A 27541-nucleotide genomic window follows, 5' to 3' on the forward strand; every position below is an offset into this window, starting at 1 on the left:
GAAAAAAATAACTTGTTTAAAAATATAAAATAAAAAAACAGAAAAGTGGTGCATACATATGTAATTCACCCCCTTTGCTATGAAGCCCCTAAATAAGATATGGTGCAACCAATTACCTTCAGAAGTCCCATAATTTGTTAAATATAGTCCACGTGTGCACATGATCTGAGTATGTATGTATGTATGCATGCGTGTATGTATGTATATACACACACACGTTCTGAAAGGCCCCAGAGTCTGCAACACCACTAAGCGAGGGGCACCACCAAGCAAGTGGCACCATGAAGACCAAGGAGCTCTCCAAACAAATCAGGGACAAAGTTGTGGAGAAGTACAGATCAGAGTTGGGTCATAGAAAAATATCTGAAACTGAACATCCCACAGAGCACTATTAAATCCATTATTTAAAAAATGGAAGGAATATGGCACCACAACAAACCTGCCAAAGGAGGGCCACCCACCAAAACTCACAGATCAGGCAAGGAGGGCATTAATCAGATGCCCCACAGATAACACTGAAAGAGCTGCAAAACTCCAGAGGAGATAGGAGTATCTGACCATAGGACCACTAAGCCGTACACTCCACAGAGCTGGGCTTTATGGAAGAGTGGTCAGAAAAAAGCTGTCTGGCACACAGCCAACACCTCACCCCAAGAGCACCATCCACACAGTGAAGCATGGTGGTGGCAGCATCATGCTGTGGGGATAATTTTCATCAGCAGGGACTGGGAAACTGCAGGAATGATGGATAGTGCTAAATACTTAGAAATTCTTAAAGGGTTAAACTATTTTAGTCTTCCAGAGATTTTAGACTGGGACAGAGGTTCACCTTTCAGCAAGGCAATGACCCTAAGCATACTGCTAAAGCAACACTTGAGTGGTTTAAGGTGAAACATTTAAATGTCTTGGAATGGCCTAGTCAAAGCCCAGACCTCAATCCAATTGAGAATCTGTGGTATGACTTAAAGATTATTGTACACCAGCAGAACCTATCCAACTTGAAGGAGCTGGAGCAGTTTTGCCCTGAAGAATGGGCAAAAATACCAGTGGCAAGATGTGCCAAGCTTATAGCGACATACCCCAAGAGACTCACAGCTGTAATTTCTGCATTTCTTATTTGTTTCACAATAAAAATATTTTGCATCTTCAAAGTGGTAGGCATGTTGTGTAAATCAAATGATTTAAACCCCCCCCCAAAAAAATCAATTTTAATTCCAGGGTGTAAGGCAATAAAATAGGAAAAATTCCAAGGGGGGGTGAATACTCACACAAACCACTGTATAGTGTGTGCCTATTATGGGGTATTGTGTGTCGATTGCGGAGAAAAAATATTTATTTAATCAATTTTAGAATAAGGCTGTAACGTAACAAAATGTGGAAAAAGGGGTCATTTTCAACATTTGAATGAAATAAGTTTTGTTTTCCTTATCTTCATAATTCTAATGTTATCCTTGAATAATATATGACTAGATTCAGAAGGCTTTCAATTCTCTTCGAAGATTGAATGTTACGGGTCTGAATAAAAGCAACAAAAAAAAGTCAAGCAAGTTATTCTAGATGAGCTTTTCCTGGGATTCCAAGAGCTAAGGAGTGTTTTTTTAAGTAGAGGCCAGTGGCGCACAGGTGCTTGCGTGTTGCGCAAGAAGATTCTTATGCATAACCCGACATTAATTAGCTAAGGCTAATACGGCATTGAATTTATTACCTGAAAGAGGTTGGCTACGACATCTAGATTGATATATAGCACAAATTTATATTTTGGATGCAATTTGAATGGAGTCAAAGCAACAATATTCGAGTGATAAACCGTTTTAACTGTTAAAATAAAATACAAAGTAATCTTTGCAATTAAAAAACAAGCCAGATGGAGATGGGTAACTTCGACGCACATTCAGTCTTTATATTACTGTGGCATAGGTCACAAGAAAAAAAGTTACCATGAGATGAAAGGTCTACATGCATTGTGAACTGCCGCTCCATACTGAGATGAGTCATCATGCAGAGGCTGTAGAGATGCCAGATTTGGACCACACAATTTAACAGTTCCAATTAATGCCATGCTGTTCATATAAATCATTTATTACAATTGACCAGTTTCACAGTTATTTATACCAGTGAAAGGGAGTGGTAACCTTGGTAACCGGTTCTTGTCATTCAACCCTAATCAGGCGTGACCGCCTGATGCAGAGCGGCATCTCCTTCGCATAGATAGAGTTGACCACTTCTCTTCAATGGCTGTGCGAAGCTGAATATTGGCGGGAAATGGAACAAGCTGTCGTACACTTTCATCCAGAGCATCCCATCCCAAACAGCTCAATGGGAGACATGTCTGGTGAGCATATGCAGGCCGTGACAGAAGTGGGACATTTTCAGCCTCCAGGAATTGTGTACAGATCCTTTTGTCATACATTACCATGCTGAAACATGAGGTGATGTGGCGGATGAATAGCACGACAACAGGGCCTCAAGATCTCATTAAGGTAAATCTGTGCATTCAAATTGCCATCGATAATATATTGTGTTCATTGTACGTAGCTTATGCCTGCCCATACCAAACCCCACCACCACCATTTGTTATTTACCCCTTATTTTTTGAAATTTTATTTAACTAGGCAAGTCAGTTAACACATTCTTATTTACAATTACAGCCTAACCTGGCCAAACCCAAACGACGCTGGGCCAATTGTGCGCCGCCCTATGGGACTCCCAATCACGGCTGGTTGTGAAACAGCCTGGAATTGAACCATGGTCTGTAGTGATGCCTCTAGGTTTTTTTATATTTTTTTATTTTACCTTTATTTAACTAGCCAAGTCAGTAAAGAACAAATTCTTATTTTCAATGACGGCCTAGGAACAGTGGGTTAACTGCCTGTTCCGGGGCAGAACGACAGATTTGTACCTTGTCAGCTCGGGGATTTGAACTTGCAACCTTTCTGTTACTAGTCCAACACTCTAACCACTAGGCTACCCTGCCGCCCCTGAGCAGCATCTGGTCTCCCATCCAGGGACCAACCCTGCTTTAACTTAAGTGGTAACTCAGCAGTGGGATGCTGGATGGTAAGAAGCAGGCTTCATGGGACACACTGTTCACAAAGTTGACATCAGCAAACCGCTAGCCCACACAACACCAAACTCAATGTCTGCCATCTGCCTGGCACAGTTCAAACGAGGATTAATATGTGAAGAGCACACCTTCCCAAGTTCTCTCACGTCACCCCGCTCCTCCGCTCTCTCCACTGGCTTCCAGTTGAAGCTCGCATCCGCTACAAGACCATGGTGCTTGCCTACGGAGCTGTGAGGGGAACGGCACCTCAGTACCTCCAGGCTCTGATCAGGCCCTACACCCAAACAAGGGCACTGCGTTCATCCACCTCTGGCCTGCTCGCCTCCCTACCACTGAGGAAGTACAGTTCCCGCTCAGCCCAGTCAAAACTGTTCGCTGCTCTGGCCCCCCAATGGTGGAACAAACTCCCTCACGACGCCAGGACAGCGGAGTCAATCACCACCTTCCGGAGACACCTGAAACCCCACCTCTTTAAGGAATACCTAGGATAGGATAAAGTAATCCTTCTCACCCCCCCCCTTAAAAGATTTAGATGCACTATTGTAAAGTGGCAGTTCCACTGGATGTCATAAGGTGAACGCACCAATTTGTAAGTCGCTCTGGATAAGAGCGTCTGCTAAATGACTTAAATGTAAATGTAATGTAAATGTACTAGCGTCCATCGAAGGTGAGAATTTGCCCACTGAATTAAGTTATGACGCCGAACTGGAGTCAAGTCAAGACACTGGTGAGGATGACAAGAACACAGATGAGATTCCCCGAGACTGTTTGACAGTTTGTGCAGAAATTCTTTGGTTGAGCAAACCCAGTTTCATCAGCTGTCAGGGTGGCTTGTCTCAGACGATCCCGCAAGTGAAGAAGCCGGATGTGGAAGTCCTGGGCTGGCATGGTTACACATGGTCTTGGGTTGAGAGGTCAGGTGTACGTACTGCCAAATTCTCTAAAATGACGTTGGAGGCAGCTTATGGTAATGAACATTAATTTCTCTGGCAACAGTGCTGGTTGAGATTCCTGCAGCCAGCAGGACAATTACACACTCCCTCAAAACTTGCGACATCTGTGACAGTGTGTTTTGTTACAAAACTGCACATTTTATAGTGGCCTTTTGTCCCCAGCACAAAGTGCACCTGTGAATTGATCATGCTGTTTAATCAGCTTTTTGATATGCTACACCTGTCAGGTGGATGGATTATCTTAGCAAAGGAGAAAATGATCACTAACAGGAATGTAAACAAATTTGTGCACAACATTTTAGAGGAATAAGCTTTTTGTGAGTATGGAACATTTCTGGGATATTTTATTTCAGCTCTTGAAACATGGGACCAACACTTTACATGTTGCATTTATATAATTATTTGTTCAGTATATATTTCACCACTAAATGAATATGAGCATGTATCTGTGAATTAATGTACATCTTTGTTCTACAAACCTTCGGCCAGAAAGAGAAGGAGAAGGTTCTCTGGATGGCTGAGGGTTCTCCATCCTCGGGGCAGAACCCATCGCGAGTCTCGTCTCTGGCCGTGGTGCTCAGTGAGGCATTGCTCTCCTCGTCAAAGTTCTTCTGCTCAGAGGTGGCACCAACTGAAAAATGACGACAACGCTTGGTCAATTGCAGCCACAAGAGAATCTAGAAATGGCTTCATGTAGTGCTTTCTCAAAATTAGCAACAGCAGTATACGAGAAGGGTCATACAGTGAATCTTCAATTCAACACTAAGCAGCAAGCTTAAATAGACTACATACAGACATATGGTAGTTTCTAAATGCCAGCTAAAGCAGACCAACTACACACAGCCACTTACTGTGTTGGGGCTGGCTTCAACAGAGTAGTTGAGTCATGCACTTGCATGACCCAACGGTCTATAGTATAGACCTCTACACAGACCCACGGTTGATAGTTTGCATGAATTCACACCCTAAAATTGAATTTATCCTTGAGAAAAGCTATATTTTTAGCAATGGAGTTGGGAGTAAGACATACCTTCAGCTTGAGACGACTTCTCAGACTTGTCGTCTTCATCCATCTTCTCCTCATCCTCCTCTTCGAGGCCTTTCTCAGCCACTGGATTGGGAGATTTGGGAGACTTGGCTGGACTCCCTTCTTTCTCCTTCTTGATTTCCTGGTCTTCCGATGCTTTGGAAGACTCCGTTTTCCCCTGGAATTCTGGATTCTTGTCCTGGTCCCCGACGTCCTCATTGGGAGTGTCTTCTTTCTCAGGTCCGGCCTCCTTGGAAGACTCTCCGTCAGAATCACCGTTGACCTCCATTTTCTCCTCCTTCAGTTCTTGGTCTTCCTCGTCTTTTAGGTCATCTCCCTCCTCCTTAGCTTTCTCGTCCTTCAACTCCTTCTTGGGAGACGCAGCCTTCTCTTCCTTCTCTCCCTCCATCTCGTCTTCCTTGCCTTCCTGCTCGTCTGGTTTCTCAGCTTTAGTACATGGAAGGTCGTTGTCACCTTCCTCTTTCACCTCCTTGCCTTCCACATCCTCCTCTTTGACATGAGAGGGTTTCTCAGCAACAGCATGCTCAGAGGCAGTAGAGGGAGCTCCATCGCGGGGCGGCTGAGGCGCCCCAGCCGATCCCCCCTTGGTGAACTTCCTGTGGGCCTCAAGGAAGCCCAAGGCTGGGTCGTTGAGGATGTGGTAGTCGGTGCGGCTCACGCCGTGCTTGGAGGCACCCAGGAGGAGGTCGCGGTCGTGCCTGCCGCAGTCCCACCACTCCGGCAGGTCAGAGCTGGGCTGGCAGAGGCGCAAGCGCTCGCCCAGCAGGGGGTGGGGCAACACCTGCTCGCGGATGCGGCGCAGCAGCTCGATGCGGTAAAGGGTGCGTGATGCCCGCTCCTCCGTGATGGGGTCAATGATCAGGGTGGGGTCTGGGAGCTCTGCCAGAGAGACAGAGGGAGGGGGGGGTGAGGAGAGAGGAAAATAGTTGTTAATCTAGTCAGTCTTTCTAGGGAATGATCCTTTGCTTTAGCTTAAGTAAATGTAGGTATGGCTGAAGTTGTGTTCAAGAGCTCTCTGTAATTAAATGTGTAAGGGCATTTACCTGTGTCGGTCTTGACCTGCATGCGACACACCCGTTTGCACATGGCCACGAAGGAGAAGTAGTATTTCTCTAGGCTCTCGTCAGTCTTCTTGTCCAGACGCGCGAAGGCCCTGAACTGGGTCCAGTCAAAGCGCTGACGAGCCGTGTCATAGATCACGCCAAACGTGGACACCACGCGGTAAAAGTCCGCTTCCTCACGCCTGGTCCACCTGACGACGAGACACGGAAGGGTTAATCCAACAATCAATGGGACGGAAAGCAATGTATGAGTAGTGTATTGATTAGGAGACTGGAGCATTATGGGTACTGTAGTACATGCATCATGTTACAAGTAGCACTTCTCAAACAAGCACCAAAGAATAATAAGTTGATCGAACTTCAAGAAACTCTTGACTGTACTGCCTTCCATACAGCCGGGTAACAAATTGAAATGTTTATTATATACATATTGTTTATGGTGTATAACATATCCTAAGAAATCTGAACGGAAGTGTGCCTCGAAAACATCTAATTAATCAATAAAACTATTCATGTTTCTATACCTTTGACGCCTCTCTTTGAAGAAGGCCCCTCCTTCCGCCAGGAGAGCCGTTGCCTCGGGAATGAACGCTCCGCCCTTGGCCATATAAGGACTGCCCTCTGCCATGAAGGCTCCGCCCTCATGCACGTAGGCCCCTCCACCATCTGTGACCATGGAGAGTAGCTGTTCTCGGGGCCGCCGGCGGCGGCGGCCGTCGGGCCGGGCCATGGCCTCCTGGCGGAGCTGCTCACGTTTGTGCGTCCGCTGGTAGGCAGTGATGAGGCGGCGGAGTCTAGCGGTGAGGGCCGAAGCTGCCGGCCAGTACAGACGACCCGCCCCTCTGCTGCCTGCTCCATTCTCACCTGGTTTAGCTGTGAGGGGGAGGAGAAAAGGGTGGAATATTAGGACTAGGACAAATACATTTGACTGCATACTGTTGAGATGGTTCTGAAAAGCAACTTTGGTTTCTTTGGGTGCCTACATTGGTGGTTTGACATAAAAATAAATATATATTTTGAACTAAGGATTGATGGATGGTGAATCATCGTCAGACAGACTGCTAGTAAATAACACACTGTCAAGCTTTTTATTGAATTTATCCTAAAATTGTGGTCAACATAGTGCTACATCATGTGAAAGCAGAGATGGCCACTCCACTTACATTCACCACTCTCAACGTCCATAGCTTCCTCTTTGTCATCAAGGGGAGAGTTAGTGAAGTCATCCATCTCATCTTTAAAGGGCATGCGGAGAGGCTTGTACTCTGGGTCCTCATCCTCTCTGAACACACAAAGAACCAGGGATGGAGGGATGAAGAGAGAGAAGAGAAATTAGTTTTAAACTTAAACAGAATCAAACAAAGGAGCAAGGGAAAAAGTGGGAGACAGCCAGGAAGAGAATATTGAGGGAAATTGGAGATGGGAGGTCAGGGAGGGAAAGGAAGATCGAGTGGAGAGAGGGAGACCAAGACAGGTCAAAAAACAAACAAATAGGAGGGAGAGACAGGAAGGAAGATGAGTTGGAGGGTGACGGGGACAGGAGGTTGATAAGAAAAAGAGGAGGAGGAAGAAGGGAAAGAGGTGGTGGTGAATTTTGGCTGAGTGTCTTACCCCTCCGGACCATCTGCCATCATGTCCGCCCCCCTCTGCTCTGCAGCGATGGCCTTGGCGTCAGGCATGCCCACCCGCTCCAAGAAACACAGTGCAGGGTCGGCGCGCACAGAGTTATACTTCTCATAGCCTGGGATGGAGAGAGGGAGCGCGATTGAGAAAGAAGGAGAGAGAGGTTGAATTACAGAGTTCTACTTTCCACATCCGGTGAAGAGAGAGGGAGTGGGTGAGAGATGATTGCATTGTGACTGGGAAACGACACGCACCAGGCCTAGAAAAAAGCAGACGTTGACTGACAATTTACAGTGGAAATACATATACACCTAGGCATTAATCATGATACAAAGTGGCATCAATCCTGAAAGACTGAACAAAAAGCAAGAGAAGCCAAATTGAGTTTAAAACAAAACCCATCATGAAGTTCAGAATCACATCCTAAAAACGAACTGCCATCCATATATAGAGATGCGAAAAACAAAAACAGAAGGACAGACCCCAGGGTCCAGATGCAGACAGGGGGCAGTGCCTGTTGGAGCTTGTGTGAGCGCACGTCTGACTGTGTGTGTTAATGTGTATAAGAAAATCTGTGTGTCTAAGTGTGTGTGTGCCTATGTCAGTATGTGTGTGTATTTGCCCAAGTGTGTGTAGCAGAGAGAGAAAAGTGCCCGTTGGAGCTTTCCAAGCAGAACAGATTAGAGCCTGCAGATCCCACTGAGCACGGCGGGTGGGAGGAGGGGGAGACAGAGGGGGGCGGGGGGGAAGAGGCACAGGCTGGAGCCCCCTCAACCGTGCCAGTTTGCAGACCAGACTATCCCCCCTTCTCCTCCACCCCTCAGCCTGCCCCCCCCACTCCCCAAAGCCCCCACCAGAACATCACATTTCAATTAGGATTTATGCGGTGACACATTGTTCCTAACCGCTGTTGCGCCCCGAGCCAAGCGCTAATCATGAGGGGGTTTATAGGCCATCACTCTTCCTTCTCACAGCCCTGGAGAGTGTGTGTGCCTGTAGTGTGTACAGTGTGTGTACGGTGTGTGTACCAGACATGTGTGATGGGTTTGGTGTGTGTGCGCATGCATGTGTGTGTGTGTGTGACAGAGGCAGAGAGTAGCTTCCTCCCCCGGCCTCCCAAGTGAATGAGGATTATGATAAACTATAGGCTAGCTCTATTGTTTCCATGTGTGTTTGAGAGAGCACCCGTGTGTGAGAGTGTGTGTGTGTGCGTGCGTGCGCGTCAGGGCTGAGGCACAGCTCGGATCCATAATTGAATCAGAGAGGGTGGCAATTATGGAGAATAATGACAATTATCCCAAATTAATATGAATATTTATCACCATCAATACAATTGACACTTAAAATCGTTACAATTCTGGCTTGTTACCTTGTTTTGCACTGTAACACTATAAAAAAAGGTGGTTAAATCTAAACCAGCTAGCCCATAGATAAAAAGAGAACTAACCTCATGATAAAGTGCATCAACCAACTGTGGTTGATAGAACACTGGATAACCAGGGACTAGATGGAAGCTGCAACAAGTCTGTGCTCACACACACGTACCTACACAGCCCATCTTCTCGGGCTGCTGGACATAGCCATCAATCAATCTCCTGACGTCTCACTGAGCCAGCTGTGCTCCGCGGTCGCTATGGGAACACCAATCAAGCCGAAGCAGCCAGAACTCGGGCGGTGTGCGTATGTGTGTGCGAGTACCGGACGGGTGGGGCTTACCGTGTTTGAAGACGCCGATGAGGAGCGATTTGTCCGACTCGCTGTCCCACCAATCGGCAGGGACCTCGGCGTGGAAAGGCTGAGGGATCCAGATATCCATTTCACTGTGGGCCCAGACCAAGGGGAGAGGAAGAGAGAACGAGGGGAAAATGAATTAACAGGGTCTAGAAATCAGCGCGTGTCCGTATTAGGCCCCATCTCCAGGCATCTGGGAGGAAATATGGTCATTAGCCACGCTGCTGGAACATCTCCACTGTGGCCCAAATGGAACCGTATTTCCTACATCGTGCCTCGACCAGAGCCAAAAGTAGTGCACTATATAGGAAATAGGGTGCCATTTAGAAAGCAGCCCTCATCACTAAGGAGACCTAGGCAGAGCAGGCCTAACCTTATCACCACTAGCAGCCTGCACTGATGCCTGCAACGCTATCACCACTAGCAGCCTGCCTGGCCTAATCCAATACAGGCACACACACAGGCAAGCTGGCACTTATACACAGGCACACACATACACAATAACTGGCACATATATGCACACACACACAATAACAGCATTGTAGCTATTCAGCGAAGAGCCTCAGACGCCATTGACATGGTGTGCACGTTTTCGGCATTATATATGCATGCACATCTGGGTGATGGGGTGAAACGAGGGGAGAGGGAGGGAGTGTGAAGATAAAGCAGGCAGGGGCTTGGGAGTGTTGGAGTGAGAGATAAAGGGATGGAGGGAGGAGACGGAAGGGAGTGGATGCCAACCTTGAGTCTGTTCCCTCTAGGATCCGGTCGGCTTGGTCACCGATGACTTCCTGTCGCAGATAGTAGAGCATACGGACCCTCAGGAGAACTCTGTGTGTGGAGGGAGACAGAAATAGGAAAGAAAGAAAAGGGAAGAGAGGGGGAGGGTAATAAAAGTGAAACTCTGGTCCCGTGCGCCAGCAGCAGTAGCTGGCTAGAGCGGCTAGCTGCGGCGGCGGATCTTTGGCACTGGCCGTTACCCATCCATCACGCTGCCAGGCCTGATTAGCCACGCCGCGCGCCAGCCCCTGCGCCTGACAGATGGCACCACATAATCGCCCCTGTGTGTGCCGCCTTTCACCCGCTTCCAACAGGTCTGCCTGGCACCTGGCCTGGCGCGGCGCCAGCCTCAACCCCAAAAAACCTGGCCGCCACAAAATCTCCCCGACAACAACAGAGTAGAAAGAAGAGTTGCGGCCAAGGAAGGAGGAGGGAAAGTAAATAGGACACTGGCTAGAACTAGACAAAAGGAGTGTGTGTGTGTGGGGCTAGTTGGAGTGGAGCTATGGAACTCATGTGAAATAGGATTACCAGGGACTAATGGGTGTTCGATTTTTGGGAATTATAAAGAAACCACCAACTATCAACGGTGTGTTATGACAATATGGTGGTGTGTGAGTAGGGGTTGTGTTTCCATTAGGGGTTAAAGGTCAGAGGTTAGGGTAGACCAGTGTGTTTGAGACCACGTGAAGTGAGACCGGTTCAAGACCGGAGCAAATCGAGTCCAAGTCAAGACCAAGACCGGAGGGGGGCAAGAGAGTCAAAACCAGTAAAATATGAGTCCAATTTAAGACCGTGACAAAAAAAATATATCTAAAAATTCAAGTATTTCTGTGCTCATATTAGAGAAGAACTAGGCAAGTCAGTTAAGAACAATTTTTTATTTACAATGACTGCCTACCCCGGCCAACGCTTGGCCAATTGTGTGCCGCCCTATGGAACTCCCAATCATAGCCAGATGTGATACAGCCTGGAATTGAACCAGGGACTGTTGCGACGCCTCTTGCACTGAGATGCAGCGTCTTAGACCGCAGCGCCACTCGGGAGCCTTCAGAAATTGAGACTGGTGAAAAATGCATGCCGAGGGAAAATAGTCACTCTACAAGTTGTTACTAACCCAAACACAGTAGGGAACAATGACAGCCTTCAGAGAATTTGTAAAATAATAAATGTTCTGATTTTATCTCTTCAGTTGTTGGAAAGGAAAGCATTAACACTGAAGATGAGAAAAAGATCCAATAAGGATTTTTCTTTGGTGGTTTTTGGGGAGATATATCTAGCTGGCTAAACTATTAGGGAATCATTTTGGAGTGACAGTGGACATTCAACCAATCACATGTTGATTTTTAATGGGTTGGACGTTTAACCAAAACTTACGGAAACGACTTCCTTCAAAGCTCGCAGCCATTTCTTTGAAAATAACTTCAGCGTGAAACGTTGTTGCATCTAAACTTAAGTTCACCGGTCACTTTGTTTGCTGTTTGTGAAAAAGTACATTTGCAACGGGAAGTAATAGTTAACGCTTAATGGTTGTGTGTTTGTATTCTTATGATTGGGACCTACTGGCGTATTATGTCAGTGAATGTGCGCCATATGTCCTTTAACATCATGCTGTGTGTGACTGCTGTCTATCGGCCCTATGTGTTTAACATAAACTGCACTCTCCTACATAGTGCGCTCTGGTATTACAGTCGCTGTCCATCCGGCATCACGAGCGTGTCTCGCACATCCTTTGACGTGTCACTGTTCTTGCTTTTGATGATGTGTGATCGTGATGGCGTAAGGCTAGGTTGTTTAAGCAGTGTGGTTGTGGGTAGCATTATCCGTGTGGGTGCTATCTGTGTGAGTGGCAGCCAGAAGCTCGACTCAGTTCTGCTTTATTCAGTTGGGTGCATTAAGTGATGGTATGATTTTTGAGTTCAGTACATGTTGGAAGTTGCCACATTTCACCACTGAGCAAACATGTCTATAATAGATATTAAGACTGTTACAATTCCTCCCCATCACTAATAGTGAGTGCGCAACTTGCAAATAATTTCCCTAACTCTTCCCTACTAGTGAATCAAGGAAATTCTGACGAGCGCAACAAGGTTTGAGGATATTTGTCAATGAAAGTAAAGAACAGTAATGTTATGGAGGCCCAGGTTTTAATAGGTGATAAGATCATTTAATGAAAGGTGGGTATGTATATTTCACCTGGCGAAGCAGTTTAACGCGCCGACTAAAAGGAAGCTGATAACTACTGAGTTTCTTACGCCACTAGTCTCGGGAAGAAATGACGAGTCCTCACTGTCCGACACAGTCAAAATGTATCAGACAAACATGGGTTCTCGAGACCGGACTCAAGCACAATGACACCGAGCGTGATCAATGGCTAATTTGTTATTTTGGTGTTTGAAAAATGACAGCGTTGAGGTTAGGATTTCGGGGTGACTTACTTATTACAGTGGTGTTTGAGGTGTCTTTTGTAGCTGTCCTCCTGCAGTAGCAGGTCAGGGTTACAGCTGGCCAGCCACTCTGCCCTGGGGAGCTGGGGAGGGGCAGGCGGGGCTGGTTTCCCTTTCTTGCCCTTACGACCCCGTGGTACTGGAGTAGACAGACCTGCAGGAGAGAGGGGGGATCACAACAACAGTCAGAGACATTACAATTTAGGGTAATAGATTCATTAGTTCTCATTGAGATCCCTTTATAAAGAGAGACCTGGGTTTGACAAGTCTAGTACCAGCAAGGATTTTGATCAATTATGACAATTATTTATTTCAAATGGCCATCTGCAAACTAATTGATAACATTGAAAACATTGAAATAGCAAGGAATTGGGCTAACTCTATGGTTTGTGTAACCAAATCAGATTCCAGTTTGCTTAGGCGAGAAACCAATGAGGATCAAGGTCAGATAAGTTATGTAAAGTCAGACTGAACCAGTTTGAGCCGGTCCTAGTCCAGCGCTAAACCAGACAGAGCATAAGGTTAAAGCAAGGTCATGTCAGGAGTTGTTGTGGAGGGAATAAGTGGGGGAGGGGTTGCGTGAGCGAGCGAGAGACGTTGGTGGTGGTACTGTGAAAAATCCTATGGAATTTAACGCATGTTTATTCACTACTCCTACTGGGGGCTATTGGGCAGGTCTTAAAGAGCAGCTGGTGAGGTTGCTATTGTGAGACAGTGGAAAGGTGGTGGTGTGTTCGTTACGTTTTTGGTTAAGCTACGGTAATGCTGCAGTAAGGGTGCGTAGGGATGCGTACCGGAATGGTTAGTGAGCGTGCGGCTCTGTCCGTCCTCGGTGGGCGTGATGAGGTCCCAGATGAAGCTCTTGATGTTCTCGTCGCCACGGTAGTGCAGCAGGCAGTAGGCCAGCAGGGCGCGGCAGATGGTCTCCACATCTTGCTCCCGCAGGGGCCGCTTGAAACGCCCGTGGGACAGGATGTCTCCCCAGCGACCCCACCTAGCAGGGAGGGGGAGATCATCACAGAGAGAGGGGAAGAAAAAGGGAGGGGAGAGACGGAGGGATAGAAAGTGATAACGGAGAGGGGGGGAAAGAAAAAAGGAGAGCGGGAAAGAGAAAACAAGATGAAGGAAATGATAAGAAAAGAAGAATAGACGAACGAAGCAAGGAGAGAGAGAGGAGAAAGAGATGAGAATTATTTAGTCAGTGTCTCAAGTATTATCATTTATCCCGATGACTCACATTTACAATCTAGAGCTGGAAGGTTTTTTATTTCCATATTCCTCCCCCCACCCAAACTACTACAGTAAGGTTGAGGGGCGGGTATGAATGGGGCGGTGTTATGTCTGGCTCTCTGCCTTTCAACCAGGTTCCAATGTCACACCACGATCTGATTCCGTGACCCCGTTCGCTCATGACCGCACATGCAACCGACAGCACATCTCATTACCGCGGGTGACCCAGAGTAGATTTCTACTTGTGACAACCGAGCGAAGACTCTAGTCTCGCCCTAAAAAGTTTCTACATGGCAGTGAGATAACCCCACTGACACCCAGACGATAGGAGTGCGTTTGTGGGTCGAGGGAGGCTGGGGCTGGTCTATGGAGGGAGATAGAGAGGGAGGGAGTCAATGGCAGCAGCGTCAGTTGAAATGAGTCCTCTCAGACGTGATGGCTCTAATTTGCCCTACAGCCCTGGGGTCTAGACAGTACAGTTGACTCGGTCGCATGTGAAAAACAAACCCCACTGCTGGTCAGACGTGGTGAGTGCATGCAGCCAGCCGTGATCTCTCCCAGCGGAGGGCAGCCGGGCACGGCGACTAATGAGTGTGTGTGTTTATACGTAAGTGCTGGGTCATTGTGTGTGATGTAGGTGCTGGTTGGTTGGTTCACTGTGTGGTTGTGTGTTGGGTCATTATAGGAGTGCACGCAAGATCGATCTGGGCTCGTGTGTGTGTAAGTATACAGGCATGTTTAATGGCCCCTTGCGTGTGGGAGCCTCAGATGGCTAAGTGTTAAATTACTCTACATGGGAGTGTGCAAGCAATAGCGCTCCGTGGGCGTCATTTCCCCCCAGACCACCGCAGCATGACCAGACCAGTCGCTTGTGACTGGTGTTTAGGCAAGCACACATCCTCAACCTCCTGAGCCTACAAAGGAGGGAAAGGAAAGATGAGATCGGTACCCTGGAAGCCAGACAAGATATGACATCTCTCAGGAATCAGGTGGACTTCCTGACCGAGAAGATGTAGAGGTGAAAGGATTGGATGAGTGATAATTAAGGGCTGTGGTAATATCCCTCTGGTGTGTTTGATTAATTTCTTACATCCATCTAACAGTCTGTAGTGTAGTGTCTAGCTGTAGATATTGACCACTATGGTGAAAATCCTTCACAGAATTCCCCCCAGGAAAAAAAACTAAAACAGATGACATTCTTTCAAATCTATCAGGGTTAGCCTTCCAAAGGGACTTGGGGCTTGTAGAACAGTCATCCCTTCCCTAACAAATGTCTATGTCTTTCAGATGTCCACTCACCCATAAACCAGGAGGTTCTTCTCCACCCTAAAGCACTCGCTGCGGGGGTACCCTTGGGCTCGGTCCTGTGGCCGCCTGGGTTTAGTCAAGGGCTTCTCGTTCTCGCCGTCACTCTCCAGCTCGGAGAACTCTGCCAACTCGTCCTCCTTCATTGAGCTGTAGTGGCGTGTCTGCTTCCGTACCCTCGGCGTGTCAATCACCAGGGTGTTCTAAGAAAATTGTTATTTAAAATCACACAAAATTAAATTGTGTCAAACCCCCTAACCACATTTCCCTCCTTGTTAAAATGCTCAAAACAGGTAGCATGTTATTATTGACCTTATTACCAGTTTCCCTGCGGATAGAGATCGATATATTAGGTACAGTACACGTCAAAGGTTTGGACACCTACTCATTCAATGGGTTTTCCTTATTCTTACTATAATAACAGAATACATCAAAACTATGAAACACATGGAATCATGCATTATCCCCCATTTTTATTTTTTTTAAATTATTTTTTAAAAATCTAAATATATTTGAGATTCTTCATAGTAGCCACTCTTTGCCCTGACAGCTTTGAACACTCTTGGCATTCTCTCAACCAGCTTCACCTGGAATGCTTTTCCAACAGTCTTGAAGGAGTTTCCACATATGCTGAGCACTTGTTAGCTAAACTCCAAGCGGGCTGTCGTGCCTTTTACTGAGGAGTGGCTTCCGTCTGGACACACTACCATAAAGGCCTGATTGGTGGAGTGCTGCAGAGATGGTTGTCCTACTGGAAGGTTCTCCCATCTCCACAGAGGAACTCTGTCAAAGTGACCATCACCTCCCTGACCAAGGCCCATCTCCCCCGATTCCGCAGTTTGGCCGGGGGGCCAGCTCTAGAAAGAGTCTTGGTGGTTCCAAATTTCTTTATTTGAGAATAATGGAGGCCACTGTGTCTTGGGGACAGTTTCCCCGCCGCAGATTTGTGCCTCGACACAATCCTGTCTCGGAGCTCTACAGACAATTCCTTCGACCTCATGGCTTGGATTTTGCTCTGACATGATTGGATTTTGCTCTGACATGCCCGGTCAACTGTGGGACATTATAGACAGGTGTGCGCCTTTCCAAATCATGTCCAATTAATTGAATTTACCACAGGTGGACTCTAATCAATCATCTCACGGATGATACATGGAAATGGGATGCACCTGAGCTCCATTTGGAGTCTCATAGCAACGCATCTGAATACTTAAGTAAATAAGGTATGCTTGAATTTTTTTAAATAAATTTGCAACAATTTCTAAAAACCTGTTTTCGCTTTGTCATTATGGGGTATTGCGTGTAGATTGATGAGGATTTTTATTTATTTAATCCATTCAAGAACAAGGCTGTAATGTAACAACATTTGGAGTCAAGGGGTCTGAATAGTTTCCGAAAGCATTGTACACACACACACACACACGTATATAAAAACTCATCCAGGGTGACTTGCAGAGATGACACGTCTGTTTATGCGGCTGGATTAAGTGCTATACTCTAGGGCCCTTGAGAGGGAGAAAGCAAGAGCGGTGTGGGGTAGAGACGAAGAGGAGAGGAAAAGGACTTGCTCTCTAGACTGACTAAGTGATGTCTCTGTTCCCCTCCGGCAGCAGCATAAGCTGCTTACTGCCTCTGGGTCCACCGAAGAGGGGAATGCGGGGTAATTAAGGAATAGAAAGAGATTCCCACAGCCACCGTTTTAAATGAGCTAGACTTAGCCCAGTTATGACTGGGGTGCCACGCATGGCTAGCCTGGGGGTAATAAGCCATATTAATTAACGCTTTAGATTAGTGTATGTATGAGGGAGATAATACTATTGAGCGCCGATACTTTAGCATGGTGTCTAAAGGGAGGGGAAACGCTGGTGTGACCACCCCGGGCTGGGTTTCTCCCATTCCCATAGTAAATACTGCAACTGAGAATTCAGCCCCAGAAGCCAAACTGTCAACACAAATCGGTAGCCTCACTGTCCTCAAGTAGCCAGTTACTGTACAGTCCTTGAGACTGAAATACTGACCAAGCCAAGTCTCTGCCCTCCTAGGTCACCCCTGTCACACTACATTTCCCACAATTCAATGTCCTGAGGCTCACCCGTCCATTGATAGCATCCATGTCGAGCTCCGCCTTCTTGGCCCACTTCTGCCAGAAGTCTGGGTCCTCCAGGGAAATGTCCGTCCTGTTCCCAGCGGCCACGAAGCTCGCCTGGGGAGAAAGGGAGAAGGAGAAACGGTACCAACGGCGAATCTCCTGAATGCGTTTTCTCCACCTTCTTTTAATCAAATGACACTTTTGATCTCAAAGAAGTGCTGCTGGGTTAGCTCCCACTGACACTGCACAGCTTGGTTCTGAACGAGCCTGGCTCTCTAGTGTTAATGACCATAGAAATAGAATTACTAATAGAATGGGGCGATGGTCCACCCAGGCCCATAGACTTGAAAGGGTAAATCTGTTCTAGTAATTCAATTCCTATGGTAATGACTACTGGATTGAATGAGGGAGCTAAGAATACATAGGAAACAGCGTATTGAAGCTACCTTGGCGAAGGTGGAACCCTTGCCCTCAGACTCAATGGTGATGGTCTGGGTTCGTCTCTGGAGGATCTGGTCAATGTCTTCCTCGCAAAACTTCGAGCCCTCGTCCTCCTCGTCCATCAGAGCTCCGTAAGCTCCTTTGCGGAGGAGGTCCTCCACTTCCTTCTTAGACAGCTGCTGCACCTGAGGTGGTAGAGTACATTTAAGGGTTTAGATCACGGAGCTCGGCACATCAACAGAAGTTTACCTTTATTAAGGTAATGAAGTACGGTTGAGAAGACCATCTTTCCAAAAAGACATGAGCAACCTTCTATTGCTGCATATATAACTTGGACTATAACAAGATGTCCTCAAGCCTGGTCATGCTATTTGACTGTGTGAGAACTGTGTGTGTGTCGTACCCCGTTGGCTGCGTTCTCTCGGCCACTCATGGATTGCAGCACAGCCTTGTCAAGGCCCAGCTTGAGGCTGGCCTTGTCAAACATCTCCCTCTCATAGGAGTTCCTAGTGATCAGTCTGTAGATCTTCACCGCCTTGCTCTGGCCAATCCTGTGGCATCTGGCTTGGGCCTGAGAGAGGAAAAGAGAAAGAGGTATGAAAAAAAAAAACACGCTTAGATTCCAAAAAGAATAGATCAACTGATAATAAACGAAGTCATGGAGCTGTGTACCAGTGTGATAACATCTTGTCTGCCCTGTTTTGGAATGTTCACTCGTCTGTGCCCTGTGTTTTGTTTAATTTGCAAACCTGTGTACTGCATTTTGACTAGTGTCTGTCTACTGTATTTAACAGCACTGTATTGACCTGTGCAGTTATTTGAGTTGTGACCACAGTATTCTCAAAAAAAAAAAAAAAAAATGGCATCTTCAACTATCAAATTTACTAGTGAGACTATTTCCAAGTCCAGCCCAGTCTTCATACCTGTAAGTCATTCTGGGGGTTCCAGTCCGAGTCAAAGATGATGCAGGTGTCTGCAGCAGTCAGGTTGATGCCCAGGCCCCCGGCCCGGGTACACAGCAGGAAGACAAAGCGGTCGGAGTCCGGTCGAGAGAAGCGGTCGATCGCAGCCTGCCGGAGGTTACCCCTTACGCGGCCATCGATACGCTCGTACGGGTACCTAGTCGGATGGAGACGGTCATGGTCAGCATCAACAACAGTCATACTAAAACAACCCACGTTTCTGACTGTCATCGATGTGCTCCTACAGACTACTAGTAATGTGTGTGTACACAGCATGAATTATGTTGTTCAAATGCATCAACTATTCAAAGATAAAACACGGCCAACATTTAAAAAAAATAAAAGCGGGCTGCATCTGGCACATGGGTAACCAGTTTCAGACCCCTGGGTTAGGGGACTGAAGAGAACATCTAAAACGCACCGTTTCTGGATGAGGTAGTCCTCCAAGATGTCCAGGCAGCGCACCATCTGGGAGAAGACGAGGACCCTGTGTCCTCCGGCCTTCAGCTTGGGCAGCAGCTTGTCGATCAGCACCAGCTTGCCCGCCGCCTGGATCATGGCCTGCAGGTGGAACTGGGCCATCTCGGCGTGGTGGTTCTCGCGGAAGTCCTCCAGGATCTTCTCCTCTGCACCTAGAACATAAGAGGAATCAGAATCATTCAAAGCAGCATGACTAAACCCCGTCAGTTCACAAACAAACCCAAGCCAAGTAGGTGGGGCACAGGACACCAAATCAACATCCAGAGGGTCCAAAATAAACACATTCTAAGCTAAACGATTTTAGAATGAGTGTGATCTGCGTTAGTGTGTGTTCAGTACCATTGATGAGGTAGGGGTGGTTGCAGCACTTCCTCAGCTCCATCATGGTGTTGAGCAGGTTGGGGACCTGAGCCCCTCCGCCTCCCCATGCACCACCACCACCTCCCGGTCCTCCTTTAGACAGAAAGGAGAAGTTCTTCTCCAGGATGGCCCGGTAGTACTTTTTCTGGATGTTGGTCAGCTCCACCTGAGAACAGGGGATAGGAACGAAATCAGTCAGCAAGACCTCATAATACGGCAGTAGTAATCTAACAGAGAAGGTAAAATGGCTTGCACGTTGAAAGAATTGACGTTAAGATAATTCCATTCAAGTACAAGGAAATCTCACTATTTGACCATGAGAAAAACACTCAAACACACACCTCGATGATAGTCTCCTCCTTGGGGGCCAGGTTCTTCTCCACATCCTCCTTGAGACGTCGCAGCATCATGGGCTTCAGGATGGCCTGCAGCTTCTGGACCTGCTCCTCAGTCTTGAGGTCGCCAAACTCCTGCATGAAGGTGTTCTCTGAGGGGAAGCGTTCAGGCTCCAGGAAGTTGAGCAGACTGAAGAGCTCCTCCACAGTGTTCTGCAAGGGCGTTCCGGTCAGCAGCACCTTGTGCTCCTTCCCAGGGGGAGAGAGGGGGGAGGGGGGGGAGTATTTAGTCATTACTGTACTTAGTTCCTTCCAGTAGGTCTTTATATGTTTGTTTGTTTTATTACTCCTGTGATAGGAGAGGAGGAAAGCGGAAACATAGTCCCATTAATGTCCATGAAATATTAGCATTTCATCAATAAGTTGCTTATTTTCCAACAGGTCCAATGGCAAGTAGTCTTTGTATCCACATGTGGTTGTATTGTGCATTTATTATTACATTTTTTAAATTGTCAAATAAATCATACATCTCAACTAGACATTTCTCTCCGTTACAACTCACCATGTCCATCATCTTGAGTCCCTCGAGCAGTTTGCAGTTCCTGTTTTTGAGGCGGTGAGCTTCGTCGATGACCACACAGCGCCACGGGACGCTGCGCAGCTCCGGGCAGTCCGTCAGGATCATCTCAAACGTGGTGATGACTGCATGAAATTTGTACGCTCCCTTTATCACACGACCCTGAGGACGGAGGGAGAAGAGAGCGAGGGAGAGGAAGGAGTGTTATGGTGAACATTAGATTTTCCTGCCCACGCGACTCAATCAGGGAAAACGCAGGACCCTGGTTATAGGATTACATGGTCTGCTGAGGTACTGGTGGTCTGGAGGTACTGGTGGTCTGTGGCGGTACTGCAGATGGTCCGCAAATTGTATTATGATTTTCTTTTTTGTTGCCAAAAATGAAAGTTGGGAGTATTATTGGTAAAGTATTGTAATTAATTTTACATTACTTTTCACAATGCTAATTGTAATAATAATAATAGGCCTTTAATCTGTTACATTTACAGATAAAATTGACTCAATTTGGCCGGCAAGATATTTTGGTACAAATTCCATACCTCTGCGAACTTTCGACAGTGATGTGGTGTTCACCGGATCAGAAAAGACGGTGAACCGCTGGGTTAACACATTTAAAATAGTTATTGGAGTAGGTTACGGTCACATTTCGGTCACTGTAGTCTTTATTCGGTCTGGTAAGGTCAGTGTGGCTCTCTGGTTAATGAGGTTAAGTACCTGACCGTCTATCTAAAAGTGCTTACTGCGGGATTATTCTTAGATTAGGGTGAAGAACCTAGTGTACCGTACTATAGTCTCACTTAGGGCTAAGCGTGTTGTGAGGTCATGTTTGTTACGCAATGCTAAAGTTGTGATAGAATAAGGTCATGGTGTGCTTGGGATTATCGTTACATTAAGTTCTCGTTACCTGTGCGTCTGGCCTTGATGGTCATGTTACGGTCAGGTTAAATTAAGGTATGGTCACGCATATGCGCCGCAGGAGTTCATCTCGTAGGCCTGGATGGTCTTATAGTTGTTCTGTGGTTAGGTCATGGTTAAAGTACGGCCACGTTATGGTCAAAACGTACCTGCGCGTCACGGTAGTTCATCTCGTAGGCCTGGATGGTCTTGCGGCTGGCCTGGCTGCCATGGTAGACGATCACGTTTAGTTCGGTCCAGGTGCGGAACTCCCTCTCCCAGTTTGGAATGGTGGAGAGGGGGGCGATGACCAGGAAGGGCCCGTGGATCCCCTTCAGGTAGATCTCATAGAGGAATGTGATTGACTGGATGGTCTTGCCCAGGCCCATTTCATCTGCTAGGATGCAGTTCCGTCTGGGAGGGGGAGAAACATATTATGAACATGATGAAAGGGGGTCCTCAGTGACTATTAGCGGCCGTGAGTCCTCAGTGACTATTAGCGGCAGTGAGTCCTCAGTGACTATTAGCGGCAGTGAGTCCTCAGTGACTATTAGCGGCAGTGAGTCCTCAGTGACTATTAGCGGCAGTGAGTCCTCAGTGACTATTAGCGGCAGTGAGTCCTCAGTGACCATTAGCGGCAGTGAGTCCTCAGTGACCATTAGCGGCAGTGAGTCCTCAGTGACCATTAGCGGCAGTGAGTCCTCAGTGACTATTAGCGGTAGTGAGTTATCCAAATGTGCAGTTAGGAGGAAAGAAAGGAGAGAAAACAATGCAATGAATGAGATGTAACCGGGATAGCGTCTCAAATGACACGCTATTGACTATATAGTGCCTTGCCTTTGGCCAAGTAGTCCACTATATGGGCAATAGTGTGTCCTTCACTCTGTTCACTCCATTAGTGAGTAATCTAATGAACAGTTAAGCTAACCCGGTTATGGCAGATCAATGACATTCAAATTAAGAAGTGAGTGTGTGTGGAAGCTTTTCTATAGTGTTATACTGATATATTGGGGTAGGCAGGCTACACTGGTGACGGGTTTGTGTGTATGTGTGGTGAAGGGGTGTCAGTGTGTGCGTGCAGTAGTGTGTCGTGTGCAGCAGCGGTAGATCACACATTAATGATTAGTGTGAGAAAAGCACAGCTTGGGTACACACATGTCCCTATAACACATGGGTTGGAGGACACCCTATGGGGAATGGATGTGTTGATTGTATTCACGCATGTTCGGTGACATGTTTAAGTATTTTCCATGTGAATGTGTTGGATAAACATAGCATCTACACTACATGACCAAAAGTATGTGGACACCTGTTCATCGAAAATCTCATTCCAATATGGAGTTGATCCCCCCTTTGCTGCTATAACAGCCTTCACTCTTCTGGGAAGGCTTTCCACTAGATGTTGGAACATTGCTGTGGGGACTTGCTTCCATTCAGCCACAAGAGCATTAGTGAGGTCGGGCACTGATGTTGAGCACTGATGTTGAGCGATAAGGCCCTTGCACGCAGTCAGCATTTTAATTCATCCCAAAGGCATTTGATGGGGTTGAGGTCAGGGGTCTGTGCAGGCCAGTCAAGATCTTCCACACCGATTTTGACAAACTATTTCTGTATGGACCTTGCTTTGTGCACGGGGGCATTGTCATGCTGAAACAGGAAAGGGCCTTCCCCAAACTGTTGCCACAAAGTTGGAAGCATAGAATTGTCTAGAAACTCATTAAATGCTGTAGTGTAGAACTGCAACTAAGGGGCCTAGCCTGAACCATGAAAAACAGCCCCAGACCATTATACCACCTCCACCAAACTTTCCAGCTGGCACTATGCATTGCGGCAGGTAGTGTTCACCTGGCATCCACCAAACCCAGATTAATCCGTCGAATTGCCAAGATGGAGAAGCGTGATTCATCATTCCAGAGAATGCATGTCTGGTGCTCCAGAATCCAATGGCAGCGAGCTTTACACCACTCCAGCTGACGTTTGGCATTTCGCATGGTGATCTTAGGCTTGTGTGAGGCTGCTGAGCCATGGAAACTCTGTAGCGAGTTTTGCAACCAAGGACAGATAATTTTTACGTTCTACGCGCTTCAGCACTCGGCAGTTCCATTCTGTGAGCTTATGTGGCCTACCACTTCACGGCTGAGCCGATGTTGCTCCTAGATGTTTCCACTTCACAATAACAGCACTTACAGTTGACTGGGGCAGCTCTAGCAGGGCAGAAATTTGACGAACTGCATTGTTGTAAAAGTGGCATCCTATGACGATACCACATTGAAAGTCACTGAGCTCTTCAGTAAGGTAATTCTATTGCCAATGTTTATCTATGGAGATTGCATGGCTGCGTCCTCGATTTTATACACCTGTGAGCAACGGGTGTCGGTGAAATAGCAAAATCCACTAATTTGAAGGGATGTCCACATACTCAATTACATACAAAGTATTTGTTATTGAGTACCTGTGGGGTTTTTTAAATCACATTTTAGACTCGATATCATGTATATTATACTACTGTTAAATAATAAACGTTGTATAATAGGCAGTCATACAGATACATCGTACAGCTTAGCACACACAGAGAGCGTTATAGTACTTCTCCTTACGTATTGTACCAGTTGAAGAGCAGCCAGTTCACTCCCTCCAGCTGGTATTCCCTGAGTGCGTTGTCGTTTTTATAATCCCTGGAACTCTCGGATTTCTGCCAGCCGTCAGTGGGAGGTCGCTCCTGTTTCAAATAAAAGCCTGCCGTTAGTGGTTTCCGTGCGACTGCAGGAGCGTGGCCTTGCTGGCTCCGAGTTAAAGGGCCGGGACCATAAAAAAATGTAAGAAAAAGGTAGCAGGAGAGTCTGTAGAGTGGAAGTGTGTGTGGAGGTTTTTAATACTCACCACGCGCTTTGTCTCGGGCTGGCGGGCCGAGACGGCCTCGTACTCCTCGATCTTGGCCAGGTCGATGTCGGCCTTCAGCTCCCACGTGCTGTCCTCATAGGGCAGGGAGCACCACTTCACCAGGTACAGGTTGACAGGCTGGGGAAAGAGGAGAGTTAGAGAGAGAGTTAGTGTCTTTCTGTGACTCCAACATGAAAGGAAAGGGCAACCAACGTTTGGTCTGAACTTAAAAGGAATGTTCAGCCAATGAACTTCAAAACAAGGATAAGTCAAGGACATAACCAAACCTATCCAACTTTGGAGGCCATTTAAAGGCCATAGAGACAGATAGAAAAGAAAGAGAAGGAACAAACCTCGCCGTTCTCATCTGTGCTCTCCGACTCGTCCAGGACCCGGTCCACCTCAACATAGTCCGGGTTGAAAGGCTCGTCATCCATCTGCAGGAGGGAGGGAATGAGAGAAGGTTAGCTTCTGACCATTATGATGGCAGATGAAGATGGCAGGAAGAGTGAAGAGCAGAGAAAGTCTAACATTCACCCAACCAAATAACCGTATGTTATTGAATCCTCTGAAGTTGAAAGTAGGAGGAAAGAAACCGATTGTACAACGCGTGTTAAAACGGACACAAAATGGCAGCCAAACAGTGGGGAAGATAAAGGTGCGGGACTGACCTCTGTTACGAAGGTGGCGAGGGCCTGCTTGGCCCTGAACCGCTTGACCTTCTGGTGGATCCTTTTGTCCTTCTCCAGCTCCTCCAGATCTGCCCAGCGACAGTGCAGGTAGGAGCTACACAGAGAGGGAGAAATACACAGTTACACACATGCCATAAACCATGACACAAACACCATAACAGACATGCCATGATACACACACACTACCAAAAATGAGCTCAGTAGTCCTGTGGTTTACAGAGCGTGTATTAGATATGTTTTATTACGATGCCATTTATCCTCCATTTCCTCCCCCAAAAGCTTGAGGTAATCAAATGACACGGTGAACTAAGGCCCCTGTATCGTAGTGTGTCGGTACTTTGGTCACTCACAAACTCTTGAACTTCACATAGAATTCTTCCACTTCCATTTCCTCTGCCAATTCCACCTGTGAAAAAACAAACAAGACGTAAATATCTGTGTAAACTGTTGTGGATTACAGTAGGGAGATAAGAGTGTGAGTTTTGGGTTAAGATGCCATGTTTGTACTTGAGCGTGAATCGCTGATTTAAAAATAAAAAAAAATATCCAGGCCCCCATTTTCTCTAACATATTAGTAAAGTCAAACAATTGTATCTCGGTACAGAGTTCTCTGTACTGTAATGGAGAAGAGAACTGACAATAGCCCACCACCCCCATTAAAGACCAACCATTTCTACTGTGTGGTGCTGAAGATGACTCATGAATCACTTCTATGCACACACAGCCACGGTTCCATTCACAGAGAGCTGACCCGAGGCCTGGCTTCCTGCCAAAACCACAGCGCTACGACAGACGCCAAACTAGCATTTCCTCAGGCAGAGTGTGTGCGTGCTTGCAAGGTGGGGGGGTAACCCATTCGCAGCTGCCTTACTTCGAGTCCCAGCCGCCAGCCAGCCTGCACGAGTGTTCGTATTGTTTTTGGCAGAGGTGAACTAAGCTTTGTTTTGGAGCAGCTTTTGAAATGGAATGAAGAAACACACACCCCGAAGACAGAGACACACACAACTCCCTCACACACACACCCTGTCTGGAGTGTAATGTACCACATAAAACCAGCCGGTCTTGGGGGAACACAAAGCGCTAGACAGCCTTATACTTCAATTCCCTACACTGCCACTACTGCAGGAGTACAGCATAGCCCCTTCACTGCCAACAAGGGATAGTCACAATGGAAGTATCTAGACTTTAATGCAAAAGAGACAAGGCTCATGTCAACTCCAGGGTTGCGAACGTCTGGTCTAATCAAATTACTAGTCCAACCCACAAGTCCAGAGACCCAAGTCCACACAACTCTAACCGGCTTCATTCCACACCCCCGCTAGACTGGTCTATGAAGCGGCTGTCTAGGAGGGAGGATGAGCGCGAGTATAATCTGTTTAGAGCTGGTCGAGCAGCGGTTGTTAAGATGACGCCAGGGCAGGGGTGCCGGTACCCATTTTCTCTCCAGAGACGCAGCTGTGAGTGTTGTGTGCGCGCGCACGAGCCTCACCTCTTTCTTCCCCATGCGCATGGCCATGATCTTCTCCACCACAGGCCCCTCTGTCTCCACCACCTCCTACAGTCACACAGATGGAACAACATTAGCAGGCCTAAGTAATGGAGGGCAGGGAGCACAAATCTATCCACAGACGAAACAGAGAGATGATCTGACACACTTTGGCTCTCAGTCTGACAAGCTCCTTCTGACACACACGCCAGAGCACCTCGCTCTGCCTCTCCTTTGGTGCTGACCTGTTGTTCAGAGTTGTTGGAGGGGGACTTGGGAGCCGGGGAGTCTCCATCATGGTCCTCATCCGAGATCCTGAATTCGAGTTCCTCGGTGTAGCGCTTTCTCTTCACCTGACGACTGGAGCGCCGCTTCTATAGAGACGGGAGAGGACAGAGAGAAGGACGAGGGAGAGAGGAAGGTGATAAGTGAACAATTGTACTTTACAGTACCGCGCTAGCCCGTCAATCCCAAAAACAGAATAACCATAACAGAAACGAGATTGACAAAATAAAACCAGGGTGGAAATTGAGGTGAATGAGTGTTTTTTAAAAACATTTGCATTCTATTGCGGATATGATCAATCAAGTAAAAAAATATATTAAAAAAAATTCTAGCTTCCACAATCCGCAAGCCCAGTCGAACCGAGGTACCCAGCCACACTCTAGCGCAGGGCAGACCCTCTCTTCTGCGCTCCTAATGGGCTAAATCGTGCCTGCTGCAATCATGGTATTACATCTGTCAGGCCGTGCCTACTGTTTAAGAGTGGTGGAAATTGGACAATGCCTCAGTGTCAGACGGCTGGGTCACCTGGATGTTTGGGTTGGTGAAGTCCTTTGCAGCTAACAGCTCCCATTTGCCTGGCTCAGAGCAGGGTAGTGTGTTTGTATGTTTGAGTGAGCATCTCGCATTAAGATATTTTTTATTGTATTCACTCCTGAAAAACACCGGGACCAGATGAAGTTAATAATTTAACACCAGGGCCTGTGGCTGAACACCCGGTAGATCAGGGCCCATCTAGGAAATAGGGTCCCACTTGGGATGCATACATAAGACTTCATCTGGCCCCTTTAGTTCAGCCATCATCCATACGGCTGTATTAT

General features: G+C 47.1%; 1 protein-coding gene across 1 annotated transcript in view; it reads right to left on the bottom strand.

Annotated features, from left to right (window-relative positions):
• The window catches only part of LOC115114315 (chromodomain-helicase-DNA-binding protein 7), an 82744-nt gene that overhangs the window by 11151 nt on the left and 44052 nt on the right, over positions 1–27541 (bottom strand). Inside the window, 27 exon segments of the mRNA XM_029642446.2 lie at positions 4497–4648; positions 5048–5944; positions 6109–6317; positions 6651–6999; positions 7290–7408; positions 7738–7867; positions 9466–9569; positions 10222–10311; positions 12699–12861; positions 13502–13701; positions 15237–15445; positions 17335–17445; positions 17778–17957; positions 18176–18343; positions 18696–18891; positions 19156–19366; positions 19554–19740; positions 19916–20158; positions 20472–20648; positions 21551–21794; positions 23978–24099; positions 24261–24398; positions 24614–24697; positions 24932–25046; positions 25303–25358; positions 26442–26507; positions 26684–26812. Of these exon segments, the coding sequence (XP_029498306.2) occupies positions 4497–4648; positions 5048–5944; positions 6109–6317; positions 6651–6999; positions 7290–7408; positions 7738–7867; positions 9466–9569; positions 10222–10311; positions 12699–12861; positions 13502–13701; positions 15237–15445; positions 17335–17445; positions 17778–17957; positions 18176–18343; positions 18696–18891; positions 19156–19366; positions 19554–19740; positions 19916–20158; positions 20472–20648; positions 21551–21794; positions 23978–24099; positions 24261–24398; positions 24614–24697; positions 24932–25046; positions 25303–25358; positions 26442–26507; positions 26684–26812 (5049 nt within the window).

The sequence above is a fragment of the Oncorhynchus nerka genome, linkage group LG9b (assembly GCF_034236695.1).
Source record: "Oncorhynchus nerka isolate Pitt River linkage group LG9b, Oner_Uvic_2.0, whole genome shotgun sequence".
NCBI classification, from domain to species: domain Eukaryota; kingdom Metazoa; phylum Chordata; class Actinopteri; order Salmoniformes; family Salmonidae; genus Oncorhynchus; species Oncorhynchus nerka.